The sequence below is a fragment of the Pipra filicauda genome, unplaced genomic scaffold (assembly GCF_003945595.2).
Source record: "Pipra filicauda isolate LSUMZ 115617 unplaced genomic scaffold, ASM394559v2 scaffold96_size2947999_pilon, whole genome shotgun sequence".
Lineage (NCBI taxonomy): Eukaryota > Metazoa > Chordata > Aves > Passeriformes > Pipridae > Pipra > Pipra filicauda.
In genome coordinates, this window is record NW_024105164.1 from 461267 (window position 1) to 482046 (window position 20780).

The 20780-nt window shown below is 40.1% G+C and overlaps 1 protein-coding gene across 1 annotated transcript; it reads left to right on the plus strand.

Annotated features, from left to right (window-relative positions):
• Positions 1–5294: 5294 nt before the first annotated feature.
• GDF10 (growth differentiation factor 10) lies at positions 5295–18555 on the plus strand. The gene is given in 4 exon segments (XM_027720061.2): positions 5295–5386; positions 5388–5689; positions 11075–11982; positions 16874–18555. Coding segments are annotated over 4 exon segments (1479 nt in total). The 5' UTR covers positions 5295–5309; the 3' UTR covers positions 17066–18555.
• Positions 18556–20780: the final 2225 nt, after the last annotated feature.

Consider the following 20780-nt stretch of genomic DNA (forward strand, 5'->3'; position numbering starts at 1 on the left):
GAAAAATAACATGTAAACCTTAAATATTAATGAAAATATAATTCTTGTTGTGAGTTCTCTATCACTTTCAGTTAAGAAGGCATGGATCCTTAATACATCTGTTACAGCTCAGGGGAGACGTGAGAGCACCAAGCACAGCTCACAGGGCCAGGTCCTCCTGCAAGTGCTACGCAGTGGTTCAGCCAAAGCTATAAGGTTCAGAAGTCTGTGAATATTCAAGCTGGAAACACAGGAGGCTCCCTGGCAGAGCTGCTGGCTGGGAAAATGCTCCACGCTCATGTGACCCCAGCTGTGTCCCCAAGGACAGTCCCACGTCCCACACACGGACCCAGGCCAGTCCTGCCCTCAGGAGCACCTACCCCTGCTGGGCACAGCCATCCCTGGCTCCGACGGACCCGGTGTGCGGGTCCCTGCCCGTGCTCAATGCATCCTCCTCTCCTCTGCAGCACTGCCCTGGAAACATCCCAACTCAATTTGCAAGAAGATCTTTGCAGAAACCAGCTGTGGTCATGGTTCCCAGCTGCTGCTGCCGCCGCCTTTCCTCCCCACCCCCCCCCCCCCACTCCTTCCACAGCCTTCAAATTCCACTTGTAAACAGGAGTCTGAAGGTGCATACTACAGCTGACCATGCCAGCACTGACACAGGGTGTACAGGGGTATGCTACAGTCTCACCAAGTCTATCTATCTATCTATCCTATCACCCATTCCCACTTGTTCTCTTGACAAGCTCTAGTTTTACAGTTGCTCATCAGATATGGATCCTGCCTGAGTGCATCAGGCTGAGCTCTGAACTTGTATTGAACACAGATCTCAGTAAGTCTTTGCTGCCTGGGAAACAAACTGGCTAAAAGAACTGGGAATTCAAAGCCCTATAGGCTGCTGGTAGGAACTTAAAGACTGTACCTAGGACTACTTGAAATATTTCCTTAAAATTGCTTTTGAACAGGAAATTTGATTTAAATACCACCACCACTCTTTTTCTTTCCTAAAGGTGTCTGCTTTTGCTTCAGCCACAATCTGAGTGGTTTGATTGCCTCGTGCTCTCATTTTCATGCATGGTTTGTAGCCTCCTTCTCCCATGGAAGAAAAGGGAATGTATCCCAGGCAGCACAATGGCCATGCACTTGTGATGCACCCTCTCACAGTGAGGAGAGATCTCAAACAATGACAGGAGCTACTACAGGTGAGTTTTAAGGCACAACTACCAACCTGGATGGACCAGCTTTTCAATAAGTATGAGTTACCACTAGAATTTCCACTGGAAAAGTTTGCTTGCCTTAATGGGAAAAAATACATAGCCTTTTTCTTCCTAACTGACTCTACATGGTGGTGCATGGGTCACTGAAAGTGCCTGATGAAAAAAAAAAAAAAAAAATAAAAAAATAAAAAAAGAGGCAAAATAAAACGTGGTCTTCATTTCTTCCTTTCAGGTCAGTACCTAGTAACATTACAGCATTACAGAATTACTTGTTCCGCTAAAACCAGCTGACACCTCTGCACTATTCTCTGTAACCTATTCATGGAGAAACTTCTCCCGCAGAGGCTGGTAACTTCTGGATAGCAACAGAATGGGAGATGCTTGTCTAATAATTGTCTATGCCATCCTCATTACAAATATAAACGGTGGACCTCAAGGTAGAAACACAAGTCTTTGGCTCCACATAGACAGACCTGTCAAAAATGCATGTTCTGAAAGTCTTCCAATATGGAAGAATAAATCCTGAACTCTCAGTGAGATAAAACTGAAAAAGCGATAGATATTCATGATATTTTTGCTACTAAAGGTCATAAGGGATTAATATGCTAATGCCTTTTACATGTCAATTGTGTAAAGAGAAACTGAAGTTAAACCCAATCTTGCAAAACACCAATACCAAGGCTGAATAGTGGTACCATATGACAGTGAAACTAATGGTGCTCTCTACACACAACCACCCTCTCAGAGTGAATTCACCTTCTGCACATCTCAGCCAGCTGATACAGACTTCTTATATAGCCAATGAAAAATCACAGGCACCCCTAGAACACAGATCATATGAGCAGTTTTGGACATCTACAGTAGGGTGGGACAAATTACACTACACTGAACTGAGTCTGCATCATGGTTCCTAATTCCTTAGTTTCTGTAATGATGCGTCATTGATAGTGTGGTAGGATGTGAATAGAGGCAATTATTGCTTTTTAGCAAGATAGACAAAATAAACTTTTGTCACTAAAGATGAAGGGAGAAAGTTTATTCTTGTGACAGACTGGAATATGAGAGAGCATGGATCCAGAATGGAAATCCAAAGTGGGAGTTTTTTCTTGAGCTGATGGGATGGGCTGAGACAGGGAGTGCTGCTTCTTAAGAGGCAAAGCTTTCCCTGCCAACAGTAAGCACTGCCTGATTGCCTAAACTCTTCTCTCAACATTAAGAGCCTTCCATGGCTCTGGATCAGCTCTGAGCATTCTGCTTTGTGTAACACCTAAACATCATGATGTCTCTTTGTTCTTTTTGAGTATTAAAATAATTTCCCTATTGTTCAGGAAAACTGAACAAAACAAAAGCCTTTTTTACTGACCATATATCATTGACCATATATCATTCTTGTCACACTGTGTGATTTTGGATGGAATGTGAAAAGAGTTTTTAGAGTTCTGCCATCAGTTTCTATGTGAACCTGCAGACCACTGTATTTCATTCAGTTAATTTCTAATTATTAAGTTATATACTTAAGGAATGGCCTTGCATGGTCTTAGCTAATTGTGTAGCATTATACATAGCAAGATATTTTTCTGAGTGAAAAATGAATGAGCTGTCCTACACTACATAGTAACCAGAAATTTGGACTGAAGCCCAAATTTAGTAATAATTTATGTTTCATTAACTTCCCTGGAGCTTTAAGCTTCATTATCCCTGCTACCGACTTTATTATTAAAAATAAAGAGTCAGGCAAAATTATTTTAATATAAATAAAAGGGATTAATATAAATCCTAAAGGGATTTAATAATTTATTTTACCATAGAACAAAAAGAATAGACACTACTCCAAGTGCTCTATATCCCCTTTTATATATTTCCTATATATTTCCTACAACAAAACACAAACATAGGTCACAATAGTTTCTTTGTATAGATGTCGCTAACTCCATAAGAAAACATTATTTTGTTTCTTTTTCATATATATGCTGTTATTGAGGGTATGTAACACTATTTCTATCACAATGATTTTAGCAGGAAGCTTAGATCTGCAGTTGAGAATCTTGAATGCATTGCTCTATCTATAAGGAGACTTTCTGCGAGCCCTGGCTTGCAAAGCTTTGACTTGAGCTATTTAAGAAAAAGAAGGGGGGAAAAAAAAACTCTACTTGGCAAGAGCTTTAATTAGCAGAAATTTCCACGCTAGGAATATTATTCTGCATGAGCAGAAATTGCATAGCTCTTGCCTCTAGATGCCTTAGAGATGCCATTGATTGGCCATATTCAGAACAGGGGAATTATGTGACCCAGTGCTAATTTGAATTCCTTTACCAAACACATTTTTATTTCATCATCTCAGCTGCATAAAAGAGTCAAAGTACCAGAGCTTTAAAGACTTTGAATTCCTGCTGTTCTGCAATAAAATAAGGCAAGAAATATTAGCCATCCCTGGTTGATTCTTTAATTCTTTCCCAACAATGTCAAAGTATCAGTGTCCTACAGGTTTTAGTGCAGGTTAAAGACTGATACAAAGTGTATGCCTGAAAAGAAGTTTGGAGTGAGTTAAGGAGAGAGAGAACATTTTAATGGGACATTGGTCCAAAATAGCCCAGCTTGTTCCTACCTCCTGCTGCCTCTTCCTCCTTTTCACAGGACCTTGATTGTATAGAAACAGTACAGACAAAAACCACAAACAACAAAAGGTTCGCTCACACCCCCAGTGGAGGTCATGAGCATGCTACCATGGAGAAAAAAAAAAAAGCATCAAAGGATAGTTTGCCTTACTTATAAGCAAAGATTAATTAATAGGAGATTTGATACTTTAGCAATGTACATTTGGGCAAATTTGTATTTGCAAATTGTTTGTTTTATACATTCAAGGGGCACAGGGCAATGAGGCCTAGTGCTAATTTTAAAAATGAATCGAACCTTTCTTTGCCATGATCCAAAAATTGCAAACTTGTGGTTCAGAGGCTTTCAATAATATCTGCTCAGATTTGACACTCCAAGGTTAAAAAAAAAAAACCAAAACACAAAAGAGTTGTGTTATATACAGCAACAGTAGCTTTTTCCAACGATTTTTCAATTATTGCATTGTATACTCTCCAAGATAAGTAACTGTCTTGGCTACTAGAGAACAAACTTTAAAAATGGAGGCAGAATGAACAAATCCTACAAATATACCACTCTTCTTATAGATTGTTTTTAAAACTGCTATTCATTATAGCAGCATTTATATCCACTGGGTGACTACAATTCAAAACTACCTGTGTCACATGATGAATAAGTGCAACATGCACCATTTACTTTTAAATCAACCCCCTCCGACCTAAGCCATGTAAATCTTTCAGAAATTCACATTAGTATTCTCTTCCTTCAAATCACACATAGAAATAACCCAGTGATGAAAGTTTACCCATGCACAGCCCCTTTAACCTCTACTATTTAAGTATCTGCTTGGAATTATCAGTGACCCTTGTTGCACTCTTGGCTAGTTCACACTGGGTCTTCTAGAGTATGGACCCACCGGGGACTTCTCTTTTCTCCGGGATCCTTGAAACAAACACTATTCACAGGGTTGCCTTTACAAGACAGCACTGTCAACTCTGCCGATAGAAGCAGCAGAGTCTTCCACTTTCGGCACGTATGTGCGCACCCTTCCCTTGTCATGCTGTCCCCGCCATCCACCCACCCTCCCGACCTTTCCTACCCCTTGCCTGCCCGCTTGGTACCTATTTGCTCCTATCTTTTAGAAATTATTTCCAAGCCCCCCCCACGCCCCCGCTGGCGCAGGCAGCCAAGGTGCCGTCCTGCCGCAGCGCTCGATGCCGCAGCGGCGGCAGTGACATGTGCCTCCCATCGGCGGCTGGGCGCTAATTAATTTAGATCCTTTTCCCGCTAAGCTTTAAGGAGCGGGAATGCCCAAAGTCAGAGGAATGTAGAGTCCCCTCCCGCGAGTCCCCCTGCACCCGGACCCCCGGAGCTACCCCGGCTCCGCCGCCCCCGGCCCGCAGCTCCTCGCCCCCGGGCCCGGGGATTGGCCCGGTGGAGGCGGCATCAGCGGCGGGGGTGGGGGGGCCGCCCCCACCCTCCCTCCTCCCTCCCTGGCCCCGCCGCCCCCTCGCCCCGATGCGGCAGGGCCAACCGGGAGCCCCAGACGCAGGCAGCGACCGAGCCGCCGCCGCTCCGCGCCCGCCCGCAGCATCCCCCGATGGCCGCCCGCCTGACCTGCTGCCTCCTGCTGTGGGCCCTGGGCCATGGGGGCTGCAGCTCGCCCGCGGGGGAGGGCGCCGGCAGCCCGCCCGCCTGCCCCGTCCAGCCGCCGGCCGCCCGCCACTCGGCCGCCCCCGGGCGCGACCCCCGCGGCGGCTCTTCGCCGCCCCCTGCGCTGGGCAGCATCGCTCAGGACATGGTAGCTGTCCACATGCTTAAGCTCTACGAGAAGTACAACCGGGAAGGGAGCCGGCCCGGCGACGGCAACACGGTCCGCAGCTTCAAAGCCAGGCCGGGTAAGACGGGCCGGGCGCAGGGGGCACCGCTGGAGCCCCCTCGCTCCTCTTTCGCTTTAAAGTGATGGGTTTGCGGCGAGGTTGTCATGGACAGCGCGGGGTGTCACGCTGGGTGAATGCTGGGGAGACCTTTGCTAACTACACGGACAGGGTGTCTCCCCTCCGCTCTGCGTACGGCTTCCCATCTCCCCTGGCTCCCTTCCCTCCCCCGAGAGTATCTTCCTCGGGAAAGCCGCCGTTGCTGTGGATGCAAACCATCGGCAAAAGAAGCGCCGTTCCCAGCGGATACCGCACTGGGTCGAAAGATTCTTTCAGAAATACTTGGAGCATGAAACTAGTAGAGAGTGCTCCGGCCGCTGGTCCTCTCCTCCGCCTCTGCTCGCAGGCTCACAAGTTCCTGCTAGGAAGAGTGCCGCCTACGGGACCGCCTAAAACTGCTCGGCATCTTAAATACCTTGCTCTGCCTAAACCTGAGAAGACATATGTCTGACCTCCCTCTTCCCAGTTTTATGTGGCTTATTATGAGGGTGGAGAGACATATATACCATGTCAAAACTACACTTTCATTATCCCAATCTTACATTAAATAATAAAAAGGAGATTTGTGTAGCTAATAGCCCTTAAATTTGTTATTCTTTGCCAAGGACACTCAAAGTGTCTTTTCTGGAAAACATCTTTCTTCTTTGGCTAATTCTTACAGTCCATACTTAACTATAACTAGCTCTTAAAATAAGAACTGTATCAGTTTCTAAAGCTAATTGTTGTTACCTCATCAGAAATATTCATTATTCTTGTTAGACAAATCTGATGGATTGAAATTCACAAAAGCAAATTTTGAATTAATCTATTTCTCCTACATTTAAGGTTCGTATATAGAATATAATGCAGCATACAGTGTTTTAGGGAATCATTACTATGATACTGCACAATAATTCATATTCTCTTGTGCACCCCAACTTAATTTCTATCCTATGTCAACTGTAATATTAAAAAGTAATCATATTGAAGGACGAGGAGACTCCATGGAAGGATAAGAATGAAATGAAAATGTCTATAATTCTGGGAGTTAGGATGTGAAGCAACTGCAGACATTTGGGAGAGAAATAAATTGTCGTGCTTTAGATCATTAGCTAGTGGTTAGGAAGGAACTTCCACTGTGGATGGTTATTCCATGACCTCCTGCTAACTTATTTTTCTGTGATCCAAGCAGCTGATACTGGCTGCTACCCAGATAAGGCCCTGGGCCACAGGACAGATTTGGAAACAAGGCAAGAATTGCACTACATTCTTTTTCTTCATTTTTCAGTTAATCTGATGAACAAGTTACTTGCATCTAAGTACTCTAAGTTGTAAGTCTAATTCTAATTTGAAACAATAAATTAGCAGCATTTTCTACCCAGAGGTAGACTGTGCTGGCCAGTTACAAGTCAATATTATTTCACTCATTTTTCAGATCATGAAACCAAGGCAGAAAGGTCTAGAAGTAACTTGTCTTTCCATGCAATGGAAATAAGGCACACCTATGTCCAAAACTCCTGTCTCCTCTGTCCCATCTGTGTACCTTCTCTACTGGATCCCACCTCTCTCAAGTAACATTTCATGAAAGCAGAAGCTCCTCTGCAGTGTTCCTTTGTTATGACAACAAATTGTATTTCTTTGTAATTCCTCAAGCAAGTGGTGAACACTCTAAAATTAACCATAGAATGATGCAAGATGAGGGAGGGGAGAAGAACCTTATTTGATAGCATGTTTATCTTCTCTGAGAAATTATAGTGTTTTTTTCTGAAAGAAGAAAATTGCATGTTTTGCTAAGAAGATGTTGAACGTTCATTCTTTATAAAATACGGATAATAATTCTGATCCTATTGAGATAAGAAAAACAGACTACAAATACAGTAATTTTCTCTTCATTATCCCAAGCAATGGACTTACTTCTTTCTTTTTTTCTTTTTATCATATACCTTTCAGAAAATTTGTACTTGTCTGTTCCTGTCCTGCTGCTTCAAGCTGTTTGTTAGGGCACACTCAGGCATCAGTGTTACTTATGGTTGTCAAGATGAAGGCTCCAGAGATACGAAACATCATTCCAGAAATTTATCCACTGTCATATGCATTTCTGAGGTCTTCTAAACTACCCAGTTGTATTGCCATCCTACATATCCCTTAAGGGTTTACATGGTGTTGACTGAGTTACTGAGCGTGTAGTATTTCCCCATACTCAATGTGAGGCACTTGAAATGTATGTGCATCTGCTATTTGCATGTGTTCCAAATACAACTTCTTTTTTTTCAGTTCCTGTAGCAGTGCTTCCCACTTCAGGAAGAGTACTTCACAAACATCTGATGACCTCCTCCCAGCTCAGTTCTGTGTGTGCTCTCAAGAGTTCATTATTTCTCTGATAAGCAGCTGAGAGACAGTCTAAGAACTAATTTCTCAAGTTTCTTATTTCTTTAGGTGCTTTACAGTTTTTAGGGAATTTTGTAGCTCTAGAAAACAGCAGCAATTGGCTGACATTAGTTACTCTGTCGTTAATTGTTTATGACCAAATGTGAAATATTAAGGTATTGTACAACTTCACCTAAATTGCTCAGATAGGGGTGAATTAATCTTCATGGCAGCAATGTGCTACTTAAGCCTTCCCCATAAATTGACTCTTGCAGCTCAAGCTTACTCCCTGAACACGATCAATCCTCTGTGCTAAACAAAGCAAAGACCTTTGTGAATAGTAGAAAAAGCAGCCATTTAATTAAGACTATATCATAATGCATGTGGGCAAGAAAACCAAATCAAGATTAACCAGGGAACTGTAATTCTGGCTTCTAGAGCCTTGCTTTAACATATTTTCACCACTGAAAATAATTTAAATGAGGTTCTCTGCATATTTTTTTCTCACAGATGTGTTATCAGATGTGTTATGTACCATGTAAATCTGTTTTGCTAATCTTCATTTACTGCAATGCAGCATTCTTCCATGTGGGCTACATACTAAAAGCTAGTATTTCCTTTCTTTGGCCACTTGCCTTTTTTCCCCTACCAATCTCTTGCTTGTATCCTCCACACAACTTGCCTGTATTCCTGACTTGAAGATGTCTACAGTGTTTAGAGGCAGATACAATCAGCCTCTTAGTGTATACAGCTAGCAACTTTAATGTATACATCTAGTACAGTTCAACTCAAAGTAGACCTGGAAAATGTAACAATGCATTGTTGACAGCTTGGTAAAAGCCTGAGTGAGCTCAGGATCACAGATTCTTATTCTGTTCTATGAAGAATTTTGACTTTCGAAGGGTTTGTTTCACTCTAGAATGCAGATTTTAGATTAATTCAACCTCTCGTCCTCTGAGTTATCATTATAAGTTACTTTCCCATCTGAAACACTGAGACACTGATGTTTGAAACATCTTTATCCTAATAATGCATATGCTTCATAGCCATATCTATAGTGCTAGAAGCATTCTACTACTAAAAGAAATATTAGAAAATTAAACTGTACACAGCTCAAGTGAAGAGAAGCAGTGGATAGACTTCTTTTTAAAAACATATGCCTTCTGAAATGAACAAATATTAATAAATCCTGGTGTTCTAAAGGGAGTACTACAATTACTCTCTCGCTTACCCTGAGAAATAATCAGTAGCCTGGTGACACTTCTGTGCTTCAAAGACTTGAATAGAATCTAAACTCTTATGTTATTTCATAGTATAAACACCTGTGCATATGACTAGGGTTAATTAAAAGCTTACTAATAGGAATCCATTGACAGAAAAAAACAGGTTTTATCACAGAATACTGTGTTTCTTTTAGCCTCTCTGCCACTGAAACCATTATGTGGGCATCAGTGCAAGCTGTTCCACTTCACTGTATCAGGAACAAAATACAGATGATGTAGATGGGAATTGCGTATTTGAACATCAGACTGTCTGTGTGGGCAGGGGCTTAATGAACATGCTAACCTGCTGTTCTTTAGTCCAAATGATTGTTCTATCCAGCATTAACTGGGAGACAGCAAGCACCAATTTTGTAAGATGTAGCACTATTAATTTCCCTCTTTCAAATGAAACTGTGCTTAAAAGGAAGAACGTTCTGACAGGTGGCAGTTAATAGTACTGCCTTTCTGTTCTCAAAATTTCTGTGGCTCCTCCTCCATAGTGCATTGAAAATGCACTGTGTGTTTCTGGGAAGCCTGCCTATGGGGTTTGTTGGTTTCTGTTTGTTGTGGGGTAGTTTTTTTCTTTCTTCGCCAAAGATGTTTCAGGTATGTCAGAAAGGGCTCCCAGAGGGTTGGTCCACTTGGGTTAATTAAAGATGCAAACTTACTCGCTGCAATCCTTTGATGCATTCTAAGTAGCACTCTGAGCTTGGGAGAATAAGAATCAATTCTGCCACCATTTTCCCATATACTGTTGAGCTAGTAAAAATTTTTTAAAAAGTAACTTTTCACAATGATAGACTGTGAAGGCATTGTCTTTTGATTCTGGGATTACATTTTAACACTCTAAGAAATATTTCTACTGTTTAAATAAACATAGTGTAAACAGTTATTAGTGTAAAATTGTTCCTCTTCCTTGAGTGGACAGTGAAGATGTAAGCTGAGCACAAATAGTTCAACTAGCTAAAAAGAAGCAGTTTCAAATGGAGTTTGAATTTTAAGAGTCAGCTCCTATTCAACAGTAGTCGTCACTAACTTCAAGCAGATCAAAACAGAAGCCTTAGAAACCAAGTATGTTTTACAGTGCTTTAAACAAAGCACCTACATGATGTGTACAGGAAAGGAGGATTGCTCATAGGAGTAACAACCCCCAAAATGTGCCATACTACTTATTTATCAAGCCCCCATGTGAAATGACTCTTGTGCACTGTTTACAGACAATGAACTTCATATGCTGTTCCCCACAGAGTTAGCACCCGGAGACCTTTGAGGAATCTGCAGTCAGCTTTAGATTAGACCATCTTGAATACTAACTGTAAATCTGATTTCTGCTATTATACTCAGCAAGGTACTGCTCTGAGCTCTGCCACAGGCAAATTTGACAGCTTCTCTGAGCTTGACTTTGTTATAATGAAATAGAAGGAAAGACTGCTTTTCTTGCCTGCCTAGAATGAAAGGCACTCTGAAACTAAAAATCTCTGGGAAGAGTTTTATCCCTCATATGTACAAAAGATGCCCAGTATGGTGAACAGTCCAGATATTATTGTAATATTGCTCTTAAATATTTAAGAGGGTTTTTCCTCTTGTTCAACATAGTTTTAAGTTGAAGTGATAAGCTCACTATGCTTAATGATTTAAGTGAAAAGTAAAATTTGTTAATTCACTTAAATGGAAATAAGGGTTTGACTGCCATTTTTGGTCTCAGAAATATATTTATGTTTTTCTTGCTCTCTTGCAGAATTCTTGGCCCAGAAGCCCTTGTACTGCTTCAATCTGACATCTATGCAGGATTCAGAGATGATCCTTGCTGCCAGTTTTCACTTCTATGTTGATAAACGCCCTCGGCACCGGGAAGTGTTTTGTAAGCGGTCAAAGAACTCATCCTGCCGCCTCCTTCACCTGCCTCCGGCCCTCCGGCTCAACCTCATTTTCCAAAGCATCCACCAGAATTCTGCCTATGGACTAGTTAAAGGGAACATCACTGTGCTTCTTCAAAGGCGAGGGGCTTGGCATGTAACGGACATTTCACACATCGTAAAAGAATCAAAAAGGGCTGGAGAGCTCATTCTCTGTGCCGAGCTTGATTCTGGGGAGAAACATCAAGGCTTCCCTGAACAGGTCACCAGTCATTTGCCTTATATACTAGTTTATGCCAATGATCTTGCAATCTCTGAACCTAACAGTGTGGCAGGCACCCTACAGCGTTATGATCCATTTCCTTCCAATGATGGGGACCCAAATCTGTCCCCTAATGCTTCTACTGATACTCGAGTGAGGAGGGATACGTACCTCACTAGCTCAATTCAGAACAATGAGTTGCCAGAAGTACATTATAACAACAATAAATACAACAAGCATGACATATGGGAGAACGCCTACAGATCCTTGAAACCAAAAGCCTCACGCAAAGATCGAAGGAGAAAAGGGCAAGAAAATACAGAAACATTTAAAAAGTCACAGGTGTTAAATTTTGATGAGAAAACAATGAAGAAAGCAAGGCGAAAACAATGGAATGAGCCGAGGATTTGTTCAAGAAGATACATGAAAGTTGACTTTGCTGATATTGGCTGGAATGAATGGATCATATCTCCCAAATCATTTGATGCCTACTACTGTGCAGGGGCATGTGAATTTCCAATGCCCAAGGTAGTATGTATTTTTATTCTTGTCACTTTGCAAACAGTAGGCCTACTGTTCTTCCTATCCAACTACTTCTTAAGTTAGATTTTCCTTAAAATTTTTACCTTTTTCACTGTGTTTTGTTGCATTGTTCAACCTAAATAATTTAAGCAATATTCCATATGCCAAAGGATTCCAAGTTTTCTTTAAAGTTAATCTAAAGAATAAGAAAAATATCTCAGGTTTATCATCCAATTTCTCATTTTATATCTTGAAACCATAACATAAAGACTTATACAGCTTATGAAAATATGGTCACACCCACTAAATCATCAAAGTACTCTATTATACTTGGAGAAGTATGAAGTATTATATGCTGATAATAAAACAAGCTACTCTTTCACAGTATTTCTCTATTCCACTTTAGAAGAAAAATGCAGAGTAGTGACACTGAGGTATTTTTAACTTTAAGAAACTGGTTGTCACATTTGAAAACAATAATGCTGATTACAATGATATTTGTCTACCAAAATTCTAAATACTTAAGTTAATACAGCTGGAACAAAAAAGTTGACTTACCTTACGTGGCTGGAAATGCCACATAGCTGTCTCTAACACTCCAAGCATACTGAATTCCTCCTATAGAAGTAGTGTGAAATTTGCTAATAGAGAGGCAAACATTTGGCTCACTCCCACTCTATGTTCTATGGAAAGAAGTAAAAATTTTGGTAATCGTATGTAGGACAAGAATTACCAATATTTTATAGGGGTTTCAAGTGATGCAGAGGGAAGGATTTGAAGCACTGCGTAAGATGCATATTTAGAAACTGTCATTATTTTGCAATTCTACCTACAAATGGCCTGATTGTTTATTCTACTGACATTTTTGCTTGTGGTCATTCGACACATAAATAATGGATAGTGTTTTACAGCAGAAAATTTCAAGGCTCTGAGACAGGAATCTGCCCTACTTTATATACAGGGAGACTGATGTATGTTTGTGTTGAAACAAGTAGTATGATTTCAGGAAGAGTAGATATGCAGGCTAGTTTTAAGTCCAGGAACAGTGAAAATCCAGACTTCACCGTAGGGTGCACAGATTTGGCAACGTGTTCTTGTGTAGCTGGCCAATGCTGAACCATGTGTACATAAATTGATACACGGTCTGGCAAAAATTAAAGCTTGCACAGACTCACATACAACTTCACTTCGTTGTTGTTGTTGTAATATAAAGAGGTCATGCAACATAATCACCATTTAACTTATCTAAAGCAAAACACAGCCTGGCAATATGGGTTATTTGCCATAGACCCACAGTCTAATGCACTATTCCTACACAAGAACACAAACCCAAACCAAAAAAACCCCAAGCAAACAACTCCACCCTTCAAAAAAGATGCATTTGACGCATTTGGTTTCTTGTGAGCAAAACAGCATAACACAAAAGCTGCCAGGACCATAAAAGAGAGGATCCATTTCTAGCTGGAATAGTTGAATAAGCTTATATTGCTCACTTATTTAACATCTTATCTAGAAATATTACTTGCTATATAATAAAGATTCCTTTGTAAATTAAAACCACTTACTTTAGTTCTTACTTTGAGACTTGTTTTCTATATAAATTAATGTGACTGCACTTGTATCTTGGTGCCCTAAAGCCAAAACAAGCAAAAAAACGCCAACAACAAGAACAGCAACAAAAAAATAAAAATACAAACAAACAAACAAACAAAAAACCCCAGAGTAACTAAATCACAGATCCATAGATGTGGGAATTTTGCGTTTGATAGATTCATTGATTGGCTTTGCTTTGGAAAAGGTCTGCTCTTTGTTAGCTTTGTATATTTAAGAGGGAAAAAAAGGAGGCAGATTCAAGAGTGTGGCTTTTTTTAATGAGTGTTTCCAAAAGAAGAGCAATAGCTAGGACTGAAGATTCAGTTCAGAGCATAAGAATTGCTAAATATTATGGAGGGAGAAATACCTTTTGCTCTTGCATATATGCTCTAAGTCAGCCAAGTGAGATCTTGGCTCTCCTAAGTAAAGATCACACTGAAGCTATTCATGAAGATTTGATCTACACAATCAACCTCTAAGGGACAACAGATACCTTATTTCCAACTGCAGAGACAGAATCATATACTTGTCGTGTTGAGAATCATTACATTGTATGATTACTTTTTTTTAAGTATCAGTACCTCATTCTGCACATTTACTTTAATGACTGCAATTCATAATTTAGGTACACAACAGCTTGGGTACAAATTTTGTGACAGCAAATTTACCTATCTGACTGCTGAATTTCTTATTCCCTGAGCTGTGAGGAGGAATAATAGGTTATATGGCTGGCTGCAGTGCTGCATTTACCAAATAAATTCAAGTCCTACATTTGGTAGAACCTGATCTGTTGTATATAACTTGGCAGCCAGCATTTAAAACATTAGCATTTCCTCAGTGCTATCACTACTGGGCATTCCACTCATTATTTCAAGCTTTCTACTTTATCACATTGGTACAAAGGCTAATGTGAAGCCTAGCCCATGACCACTGAACACTGATGCCAGGTTTCCAGAAGCGCTTATAAAATTCAGAGCCTGGCTGGATGCGGGATGGGTGTGCTGTCTGGCTCTGCTGTCAATATAGGGCTCAGGCAGCCAGATTTTGTACAGAGTACTGGTCCATCATAAGCATATTTCTCTCTCAGCATTTTTGTGTATAGTGTATCCACTTGCAGGCATTAGAAACATAATTAGTGCTGTTGTCTTGGGAGGCAGCAGCTCACACTAGTCTGCTTGCATCTGCTTGTTCCTTGCAGATATTAGATACTCACAGCTGGAGAAGATCCTAGTAGGATCTTCTGCAGGTTCATAGCCAGGAATCATGTAAGTCAGTAACTGGCACTGAGGGCAATGATGGTTATCCACTGCATGGGGTCAACAAATGCTGTTTCAGTAGCACATTGTGATCTGTAACTGCTTCAAATAACAATATGAAATAGCACAGGCACTAGGAACACTTCAGGAGGTTTTTCATAAAGGCTAAATTAAGAACTTGATTCTAGAAGCCCTAATTCTTTGAATTTTTAAACTCTGCAGTTGCTTAAACACAAAAAGAACTCCTTCTGTCTCTCTCTTGCTGTCCAGATTTGCTGGCATGACCAATGTGGATAGAAGGTGATTTCTGCTTCACACAGGAGCTATGAGACTACCTCACTGCTGCTTGTCTGTGCACAGCTTTGAAATCTAAAGATGAAGGGAGACAAGAGAGACCAAGCTGTTGTTAATTATGCTAACATATACTAATGAACAGATACTAATGAACAGAAAGGCACTTTGCAGGATTGGTCACTTGTTAGGACTTGGCTATAGGGGTGCTGTCTTGGGGCCCCGAAGGGTCAAGGATGGATTTCACAGTTCCTCCTTGTAATGGCTTAGTTAAGGATGATCTGAAAGCCTTAATGGCAATCAAGATTTGTATCTGATTTGCTGATATGTTACACTTAATGTGAATGTATCAAAACTGAATTATACTGAAAAATAGCTCCTTTGTTCTGTCCATGGACTACATAACCTTTCATATTGAAGTGGAAAATCATGTTTTGCATATACTTATATATTTGAAAAAAAGAGAAGATACAGGAGACAATAATTCTTCTCACTTGAAGTATCTAATTCCATGTGGAGGTGTGCAGAGTCCCTATCTGTTGTCCCACAGATGTCATTTTCCACCCAATATACTGCTGCGTACCAATAGCGATGAGAGATTCCATGTGCCACATACAGCAGATATGTGCAGATATGAGAAAAGTCAGCAAAAAGCCTGATATGACTAACACAACTTTCTTACTGTTATTGTAGTCATTTGCTGGGATAGTATTCAAGCATGATAACTGAACAGGAATCACTGAAGCTTCAGCCTCAATGGTGGACTGCTTGCCATGCTATTGCCTCATGAAGTACACGCATTCCATGCTATGCTGAGGCAATGGCAAGGATCTGTCACCAGTAAACCTGTGCTTGACTGTATGTAGTGTAGCTTGTGAAAAAAAAAAAAAAAGAGTTACATTAAACTACTAAGCAGTATACTAGTTACATATCTTAACTTTTTCCTTTCCTTGTTCTTACTGCTCTTATGCCTAATGGCTGCCTCCTCTATTCAAATGTGTTGGTTTTGTGTTGTTAACTGCATCCAAGAATCAATAGTAGGACTAAAATTCTGGCTCAGTACCCTGAATAGTGTATAGATGTAAAGCTGCAAGATTTTTTATTATCTTCTCCCAGTTTTAGGCTTTCTTGGGGCAGGGAGGGCGGAAAGAAAAATAAGGCCGGGTGAGGAAGGTAGAGGGAAGCAAAGATCACAGGTTGTTTGACTATTCTAAACTAACTCCTTCCTGTGGACACTACTTCTGGAGTACTCTGCTCTTTTAAAATAGAGTAATTACTCCTGGAAAAAGTAACTAATTCTAGGTTAGCATACATGAGAAGAAATTCTATTGGAACATAGGGATAGTTATTTTGGAAATAGTTACAATAACCCATTTTCTGAGTCAGACAAGAAGTTAAGGAAAAAAAATATAACATCTTGCAACTGAGAAGTATGGCCCACCTTAGTCTTCTGCATGTCTGCCTCCAGCATCTAGCAGGTACATTCAGGGACATTCTTTCTTCAGGCTGCTGACTGCTGGCTGTGCCACCAGTGCCCTCCTCTGGTATTTATGAAGGCAGCATAAGGGACACAAAATATCTGTTGGTTACACCCAGCACAGGAAAGCTGGAAGTCTGAGGGACTGACTGTGCTGCATCAATCACGTGTATTTGCTGTATTGAGAAACAAAAAGCCATAATTGTCGTAATTTTCCAAGTCCACCTGAGGAAGCCACTGCTCATAAATGAAGCTATAACTATTTCCTTCTCTGTTCCAGATTGTCCGGCCATCAAATCATGCTACAATTCAGAGCATCGTAAAAGCAGTAGGAATCATTCCTGGCATCCCAGAACCCTGCTGCGTTCCTGACAAAATGAGCTCACTCAGTGTCCTGTTCTTAGATGAGAACAAAAATGTTGTTTTAAAGGTATATCCCAACATGTCAGTTGAAACTTGTGCCTGCCGATAAAGTTCATACAAACACACCTTGAGTGAGACCCACACATCCTGCCTGACTGTACTGGAAAGTTGTAAATGAGAAATGAATCCACTTGTGTTGATGAACAAATGCAAGTCTACAATTCCTCTACAGAAAGCGTGCGGAGGGACTAAAATGATACATGTGCTCACCTGGAAGGATATGTCACACTGCCATCATTTGGCCTTCCTATTTATCTTCCAGGAACTCAGTACTTTTACAGATATCTTCCTAACCCACCTAGCCAAGATACCTGGTGTTTAGTGAGAAATTTAAGTGTAAAGTTTTCCATAATTAAAGGACTAAAATATGTTTCTATATGCTATTTTCTGACTATTTTATCTCTTCAGTTAACCAAGAAGATGGGAAGTGAACTTGGAGAGGCAGGCTTCTTTTAGAATATCACTTTTGTACAAAAATCAAAACTTTTTGCCTAAAACACTCGTACTCTCTCTCTGCATATTTATACTGAAAAGTGCTGTAATAAAGGGCTTAAAATGTATATTTTCTTCAGAATGCAAGTATAGTTCATAATTTTTTATATAAACCATATGTTAACATAGCCATTTTTGGTTATCCTTCCCTAATATATGATTCGTTCTACAAAAGACATGTAATATCCCACATTTTTGTTTTGCTGGAGAATTTCAGGTTGTTAAACATATTATCTGAGTAACACATACAATATAGTAATATGTTGAAATACTAAAAATAAAATAACCAAGATTTATATTTTTGTAAATTATACTTTATATCCTCTAGATTGTTACATGCTTTTAACAAAAGCTAATAAATTAAAGGTACAGTAGTATCTAAAAATATTTGAATTGTCTTTCTATAAATGTACTCTCTTGCATTCTGTTAATTAGATGGAAACATGTAAATACATGTTAAGCTTGTCATAATGCACTTCAATAGATTAAAGACAGAAGAAAATACTATGATCATCTAGACTGACCTCCTGCATAGCACAGATCAAAGAACTTTGCTCAGCAGTTTCTGCACCATGCACTATGGAACTTCTGTTTTGAGCTTGGGAATATCTTTGAAAAACATGCATAAATTTGGCTTTAAAGGTTTCACGTGATAGAATATCTCTACCGGACTACAAGTAGTTGTTCCAAAAGTTAGTGCTCTTTGTTCATATGTAGTGGCTTAATCCTAGGCTGGATTTGATGATCTTTAGCTTCAGTTCAATGGATCTTACTGTAACCTATTATATTAGATCCTTTTTATCTATTATACAAAATACTTTCACTGTGTATTTTTAGTGTAGTGAGTAGGGTCAAATTACATTTTGGCTGAGATTTAAATAGATTGGTTTCTTATTCTAAGCCTCAAAACAATTTCTCACAGTTCTCTTCTGAACTCTTTCCAGAACTTTCATTAACTTTCTTTTCAAACAATGAACATCAAAATGGAAAACATTTGGCAGTGGTTCCTTTAGAAATCTTTATAGAAACAAAGTCTCTGTGTGCCTCTAACTCCTGCACAATCCCCTGTTGATACATTTATGGTAGCCCTTGTAAGTGCAGCACTCCTTCAAGAGCTAATGTTCCATCATGGTGTCTGTCAGTCCTCTTTCTCAGTGTCCCTGTGTGCTAGGTTACACTTGCCACATACTTCATTTTCACCCACCAGCTGTACAATAGCATAAGCAGCACAAGAGTGGAACAAACTTCTGAAGTCTGTGAGGTGGCACATAGTGCAAGATATGGAGTGTTTCCTGCTCAAGAGACAGTCTAACCTTACGCACAATCTTATCCTTAAGAATTGCATTGTTTAGGGGAAGGATACTACATGTACTACCTTCTGATGAATAACTGAAAGGCTCCTATCCTGCTAAGGTGCTATGGAATTTCTGCTGCCAATATTCCATATTAAGGTGGTGCAGATTCCCACCTCTTGAGAGGTAGTGCCTCTCAAGGAATACCCTTACTACACAAGGAATACACATCTCTTACTAGTAAAGCTTATTTCATTTGGACTTTAGCTGTACTGGTCAATTCTCTAATGCAAACAAGGTCTCCTACCGCTGTTCGTTTAGTGGTTTAAGCTACTCCTTTCTGGACCTTTGGTATTTGGAGGTCCAGTCTTCATCTGGAAAGAGAAACTTTGCATTTGAAATGGCACAAGTGCAGTCAGCTGGTGCCAGAGGACACTGATACCGTTACTCTCTTGGTTCCAACAGATCTTTTTATTTCTATGAACATACTATAAACCATTCTGCTCAATGTTTAGGTTTCTAGAGGAAGTTACTATTGACAAACACAGGTCAAGATAATTCCACTAATTAATCCTAAAAGAACTGAGGACATACTATTATGGGATGATTAAAGACAGATAAAACATGGAAACAGCTGATACTAGCCAGCAAAGCGTTAAGGACTTTTTTTCCCAAAATCCAGTTTCATTCTTTGAGGCCACAGTTTAATTGCCAGAGGTAACAGCTAGAATGTACCTAGGTTTTTGTGGAGTATTTCAATTCACTTGCATGAGGCTGCATAATTAAAAGAAACCATTGGACAATGTTAATATATTTGTGTATCACATGAACTAGCAACTTTCTCCCTCCAAACCTCAAATTACAGCTTTCAAAAGGAATTGCCACTGAATTAAACCATTCATTGTAAAGTTTCTGCAAAGCTGACACTTGGCCTGACATTATGTAACATCTTTATGTATGAACTAGAAGTCTGTACATAGCAACGCCCACAGCATTTTCAGAAGGAGAGAGGTGAGATGGCTTGATCTAGCTGCACTTTATGTCATTAAAGTTCATTTTAGAGCAGACAGATGCAGAACTTCAGGTACCTCTGCTCAAGGCATGGAGGCTGCTCCTACTGAGTAAAGGCTGCACCCTTGAAAGCCGTAACTCTTAAAAAAATTTTTGTGGATATCATGGATGTATGGTGCAGTATGAGCATTCAAGGTGATGCTATGTAATGAGAGCTAATGAAAGCTTTGAAAAGATACACACTGGAATAGTGAACCACATAAGGAAAGATTTGATTTCTGCATGTGACACTGATGGACTGACACCAGAAAACCACGTATAGCCCTGGGGTTCACCTTTTCAAAAAGACATTAAAATTCTGAAAGAGACACATAAAAGAAAACAGTTAGAGAAAATGTCCTATGTGACTGAAATGAACAATCTGTTTATTTTATCAGAAAGCAAACTGAGAAGTAACTTGATTACACTGCGCAAGCACTTCAACAGGGAGAAAATGTCAGCACTATGGAACTCCTTAAACTAGCCAGAAAGTTACAAAAATTCCTGTCTAGAAGGTAAAGTCAGGCACAGTGAAATAATAAATGAAGCACCGTGGGGTTTTTTAACTGTAGGTGATTATTTTTTGGAGTAAGTGCTATGAAACTGAAGAAATCTTTGATTCTTTGACATGTTCAGGTAAAGTCTGGAGGCACTTAAAAACTTGTGTTTAGCCAAACACAGGTAATTGGACTATGAATGCAGTGGAAACACAAAGGCCTTGAGTAAAACATAACAATCTTGCTATGCAGGACACCAGCGTCAATGCCAAATAATCTATTTTGACTTTATGTCATAAGAACATAATTAAGCAGGATATTGGATCCAATTATCACTTGAACGGACACATAAGTGAGAATTTCAGAAGTTTGGGATCAATTTAAATGCTGTGTATGCACTGCTGGAAAACTAGAGAAGAATGGCCTGAAAGAG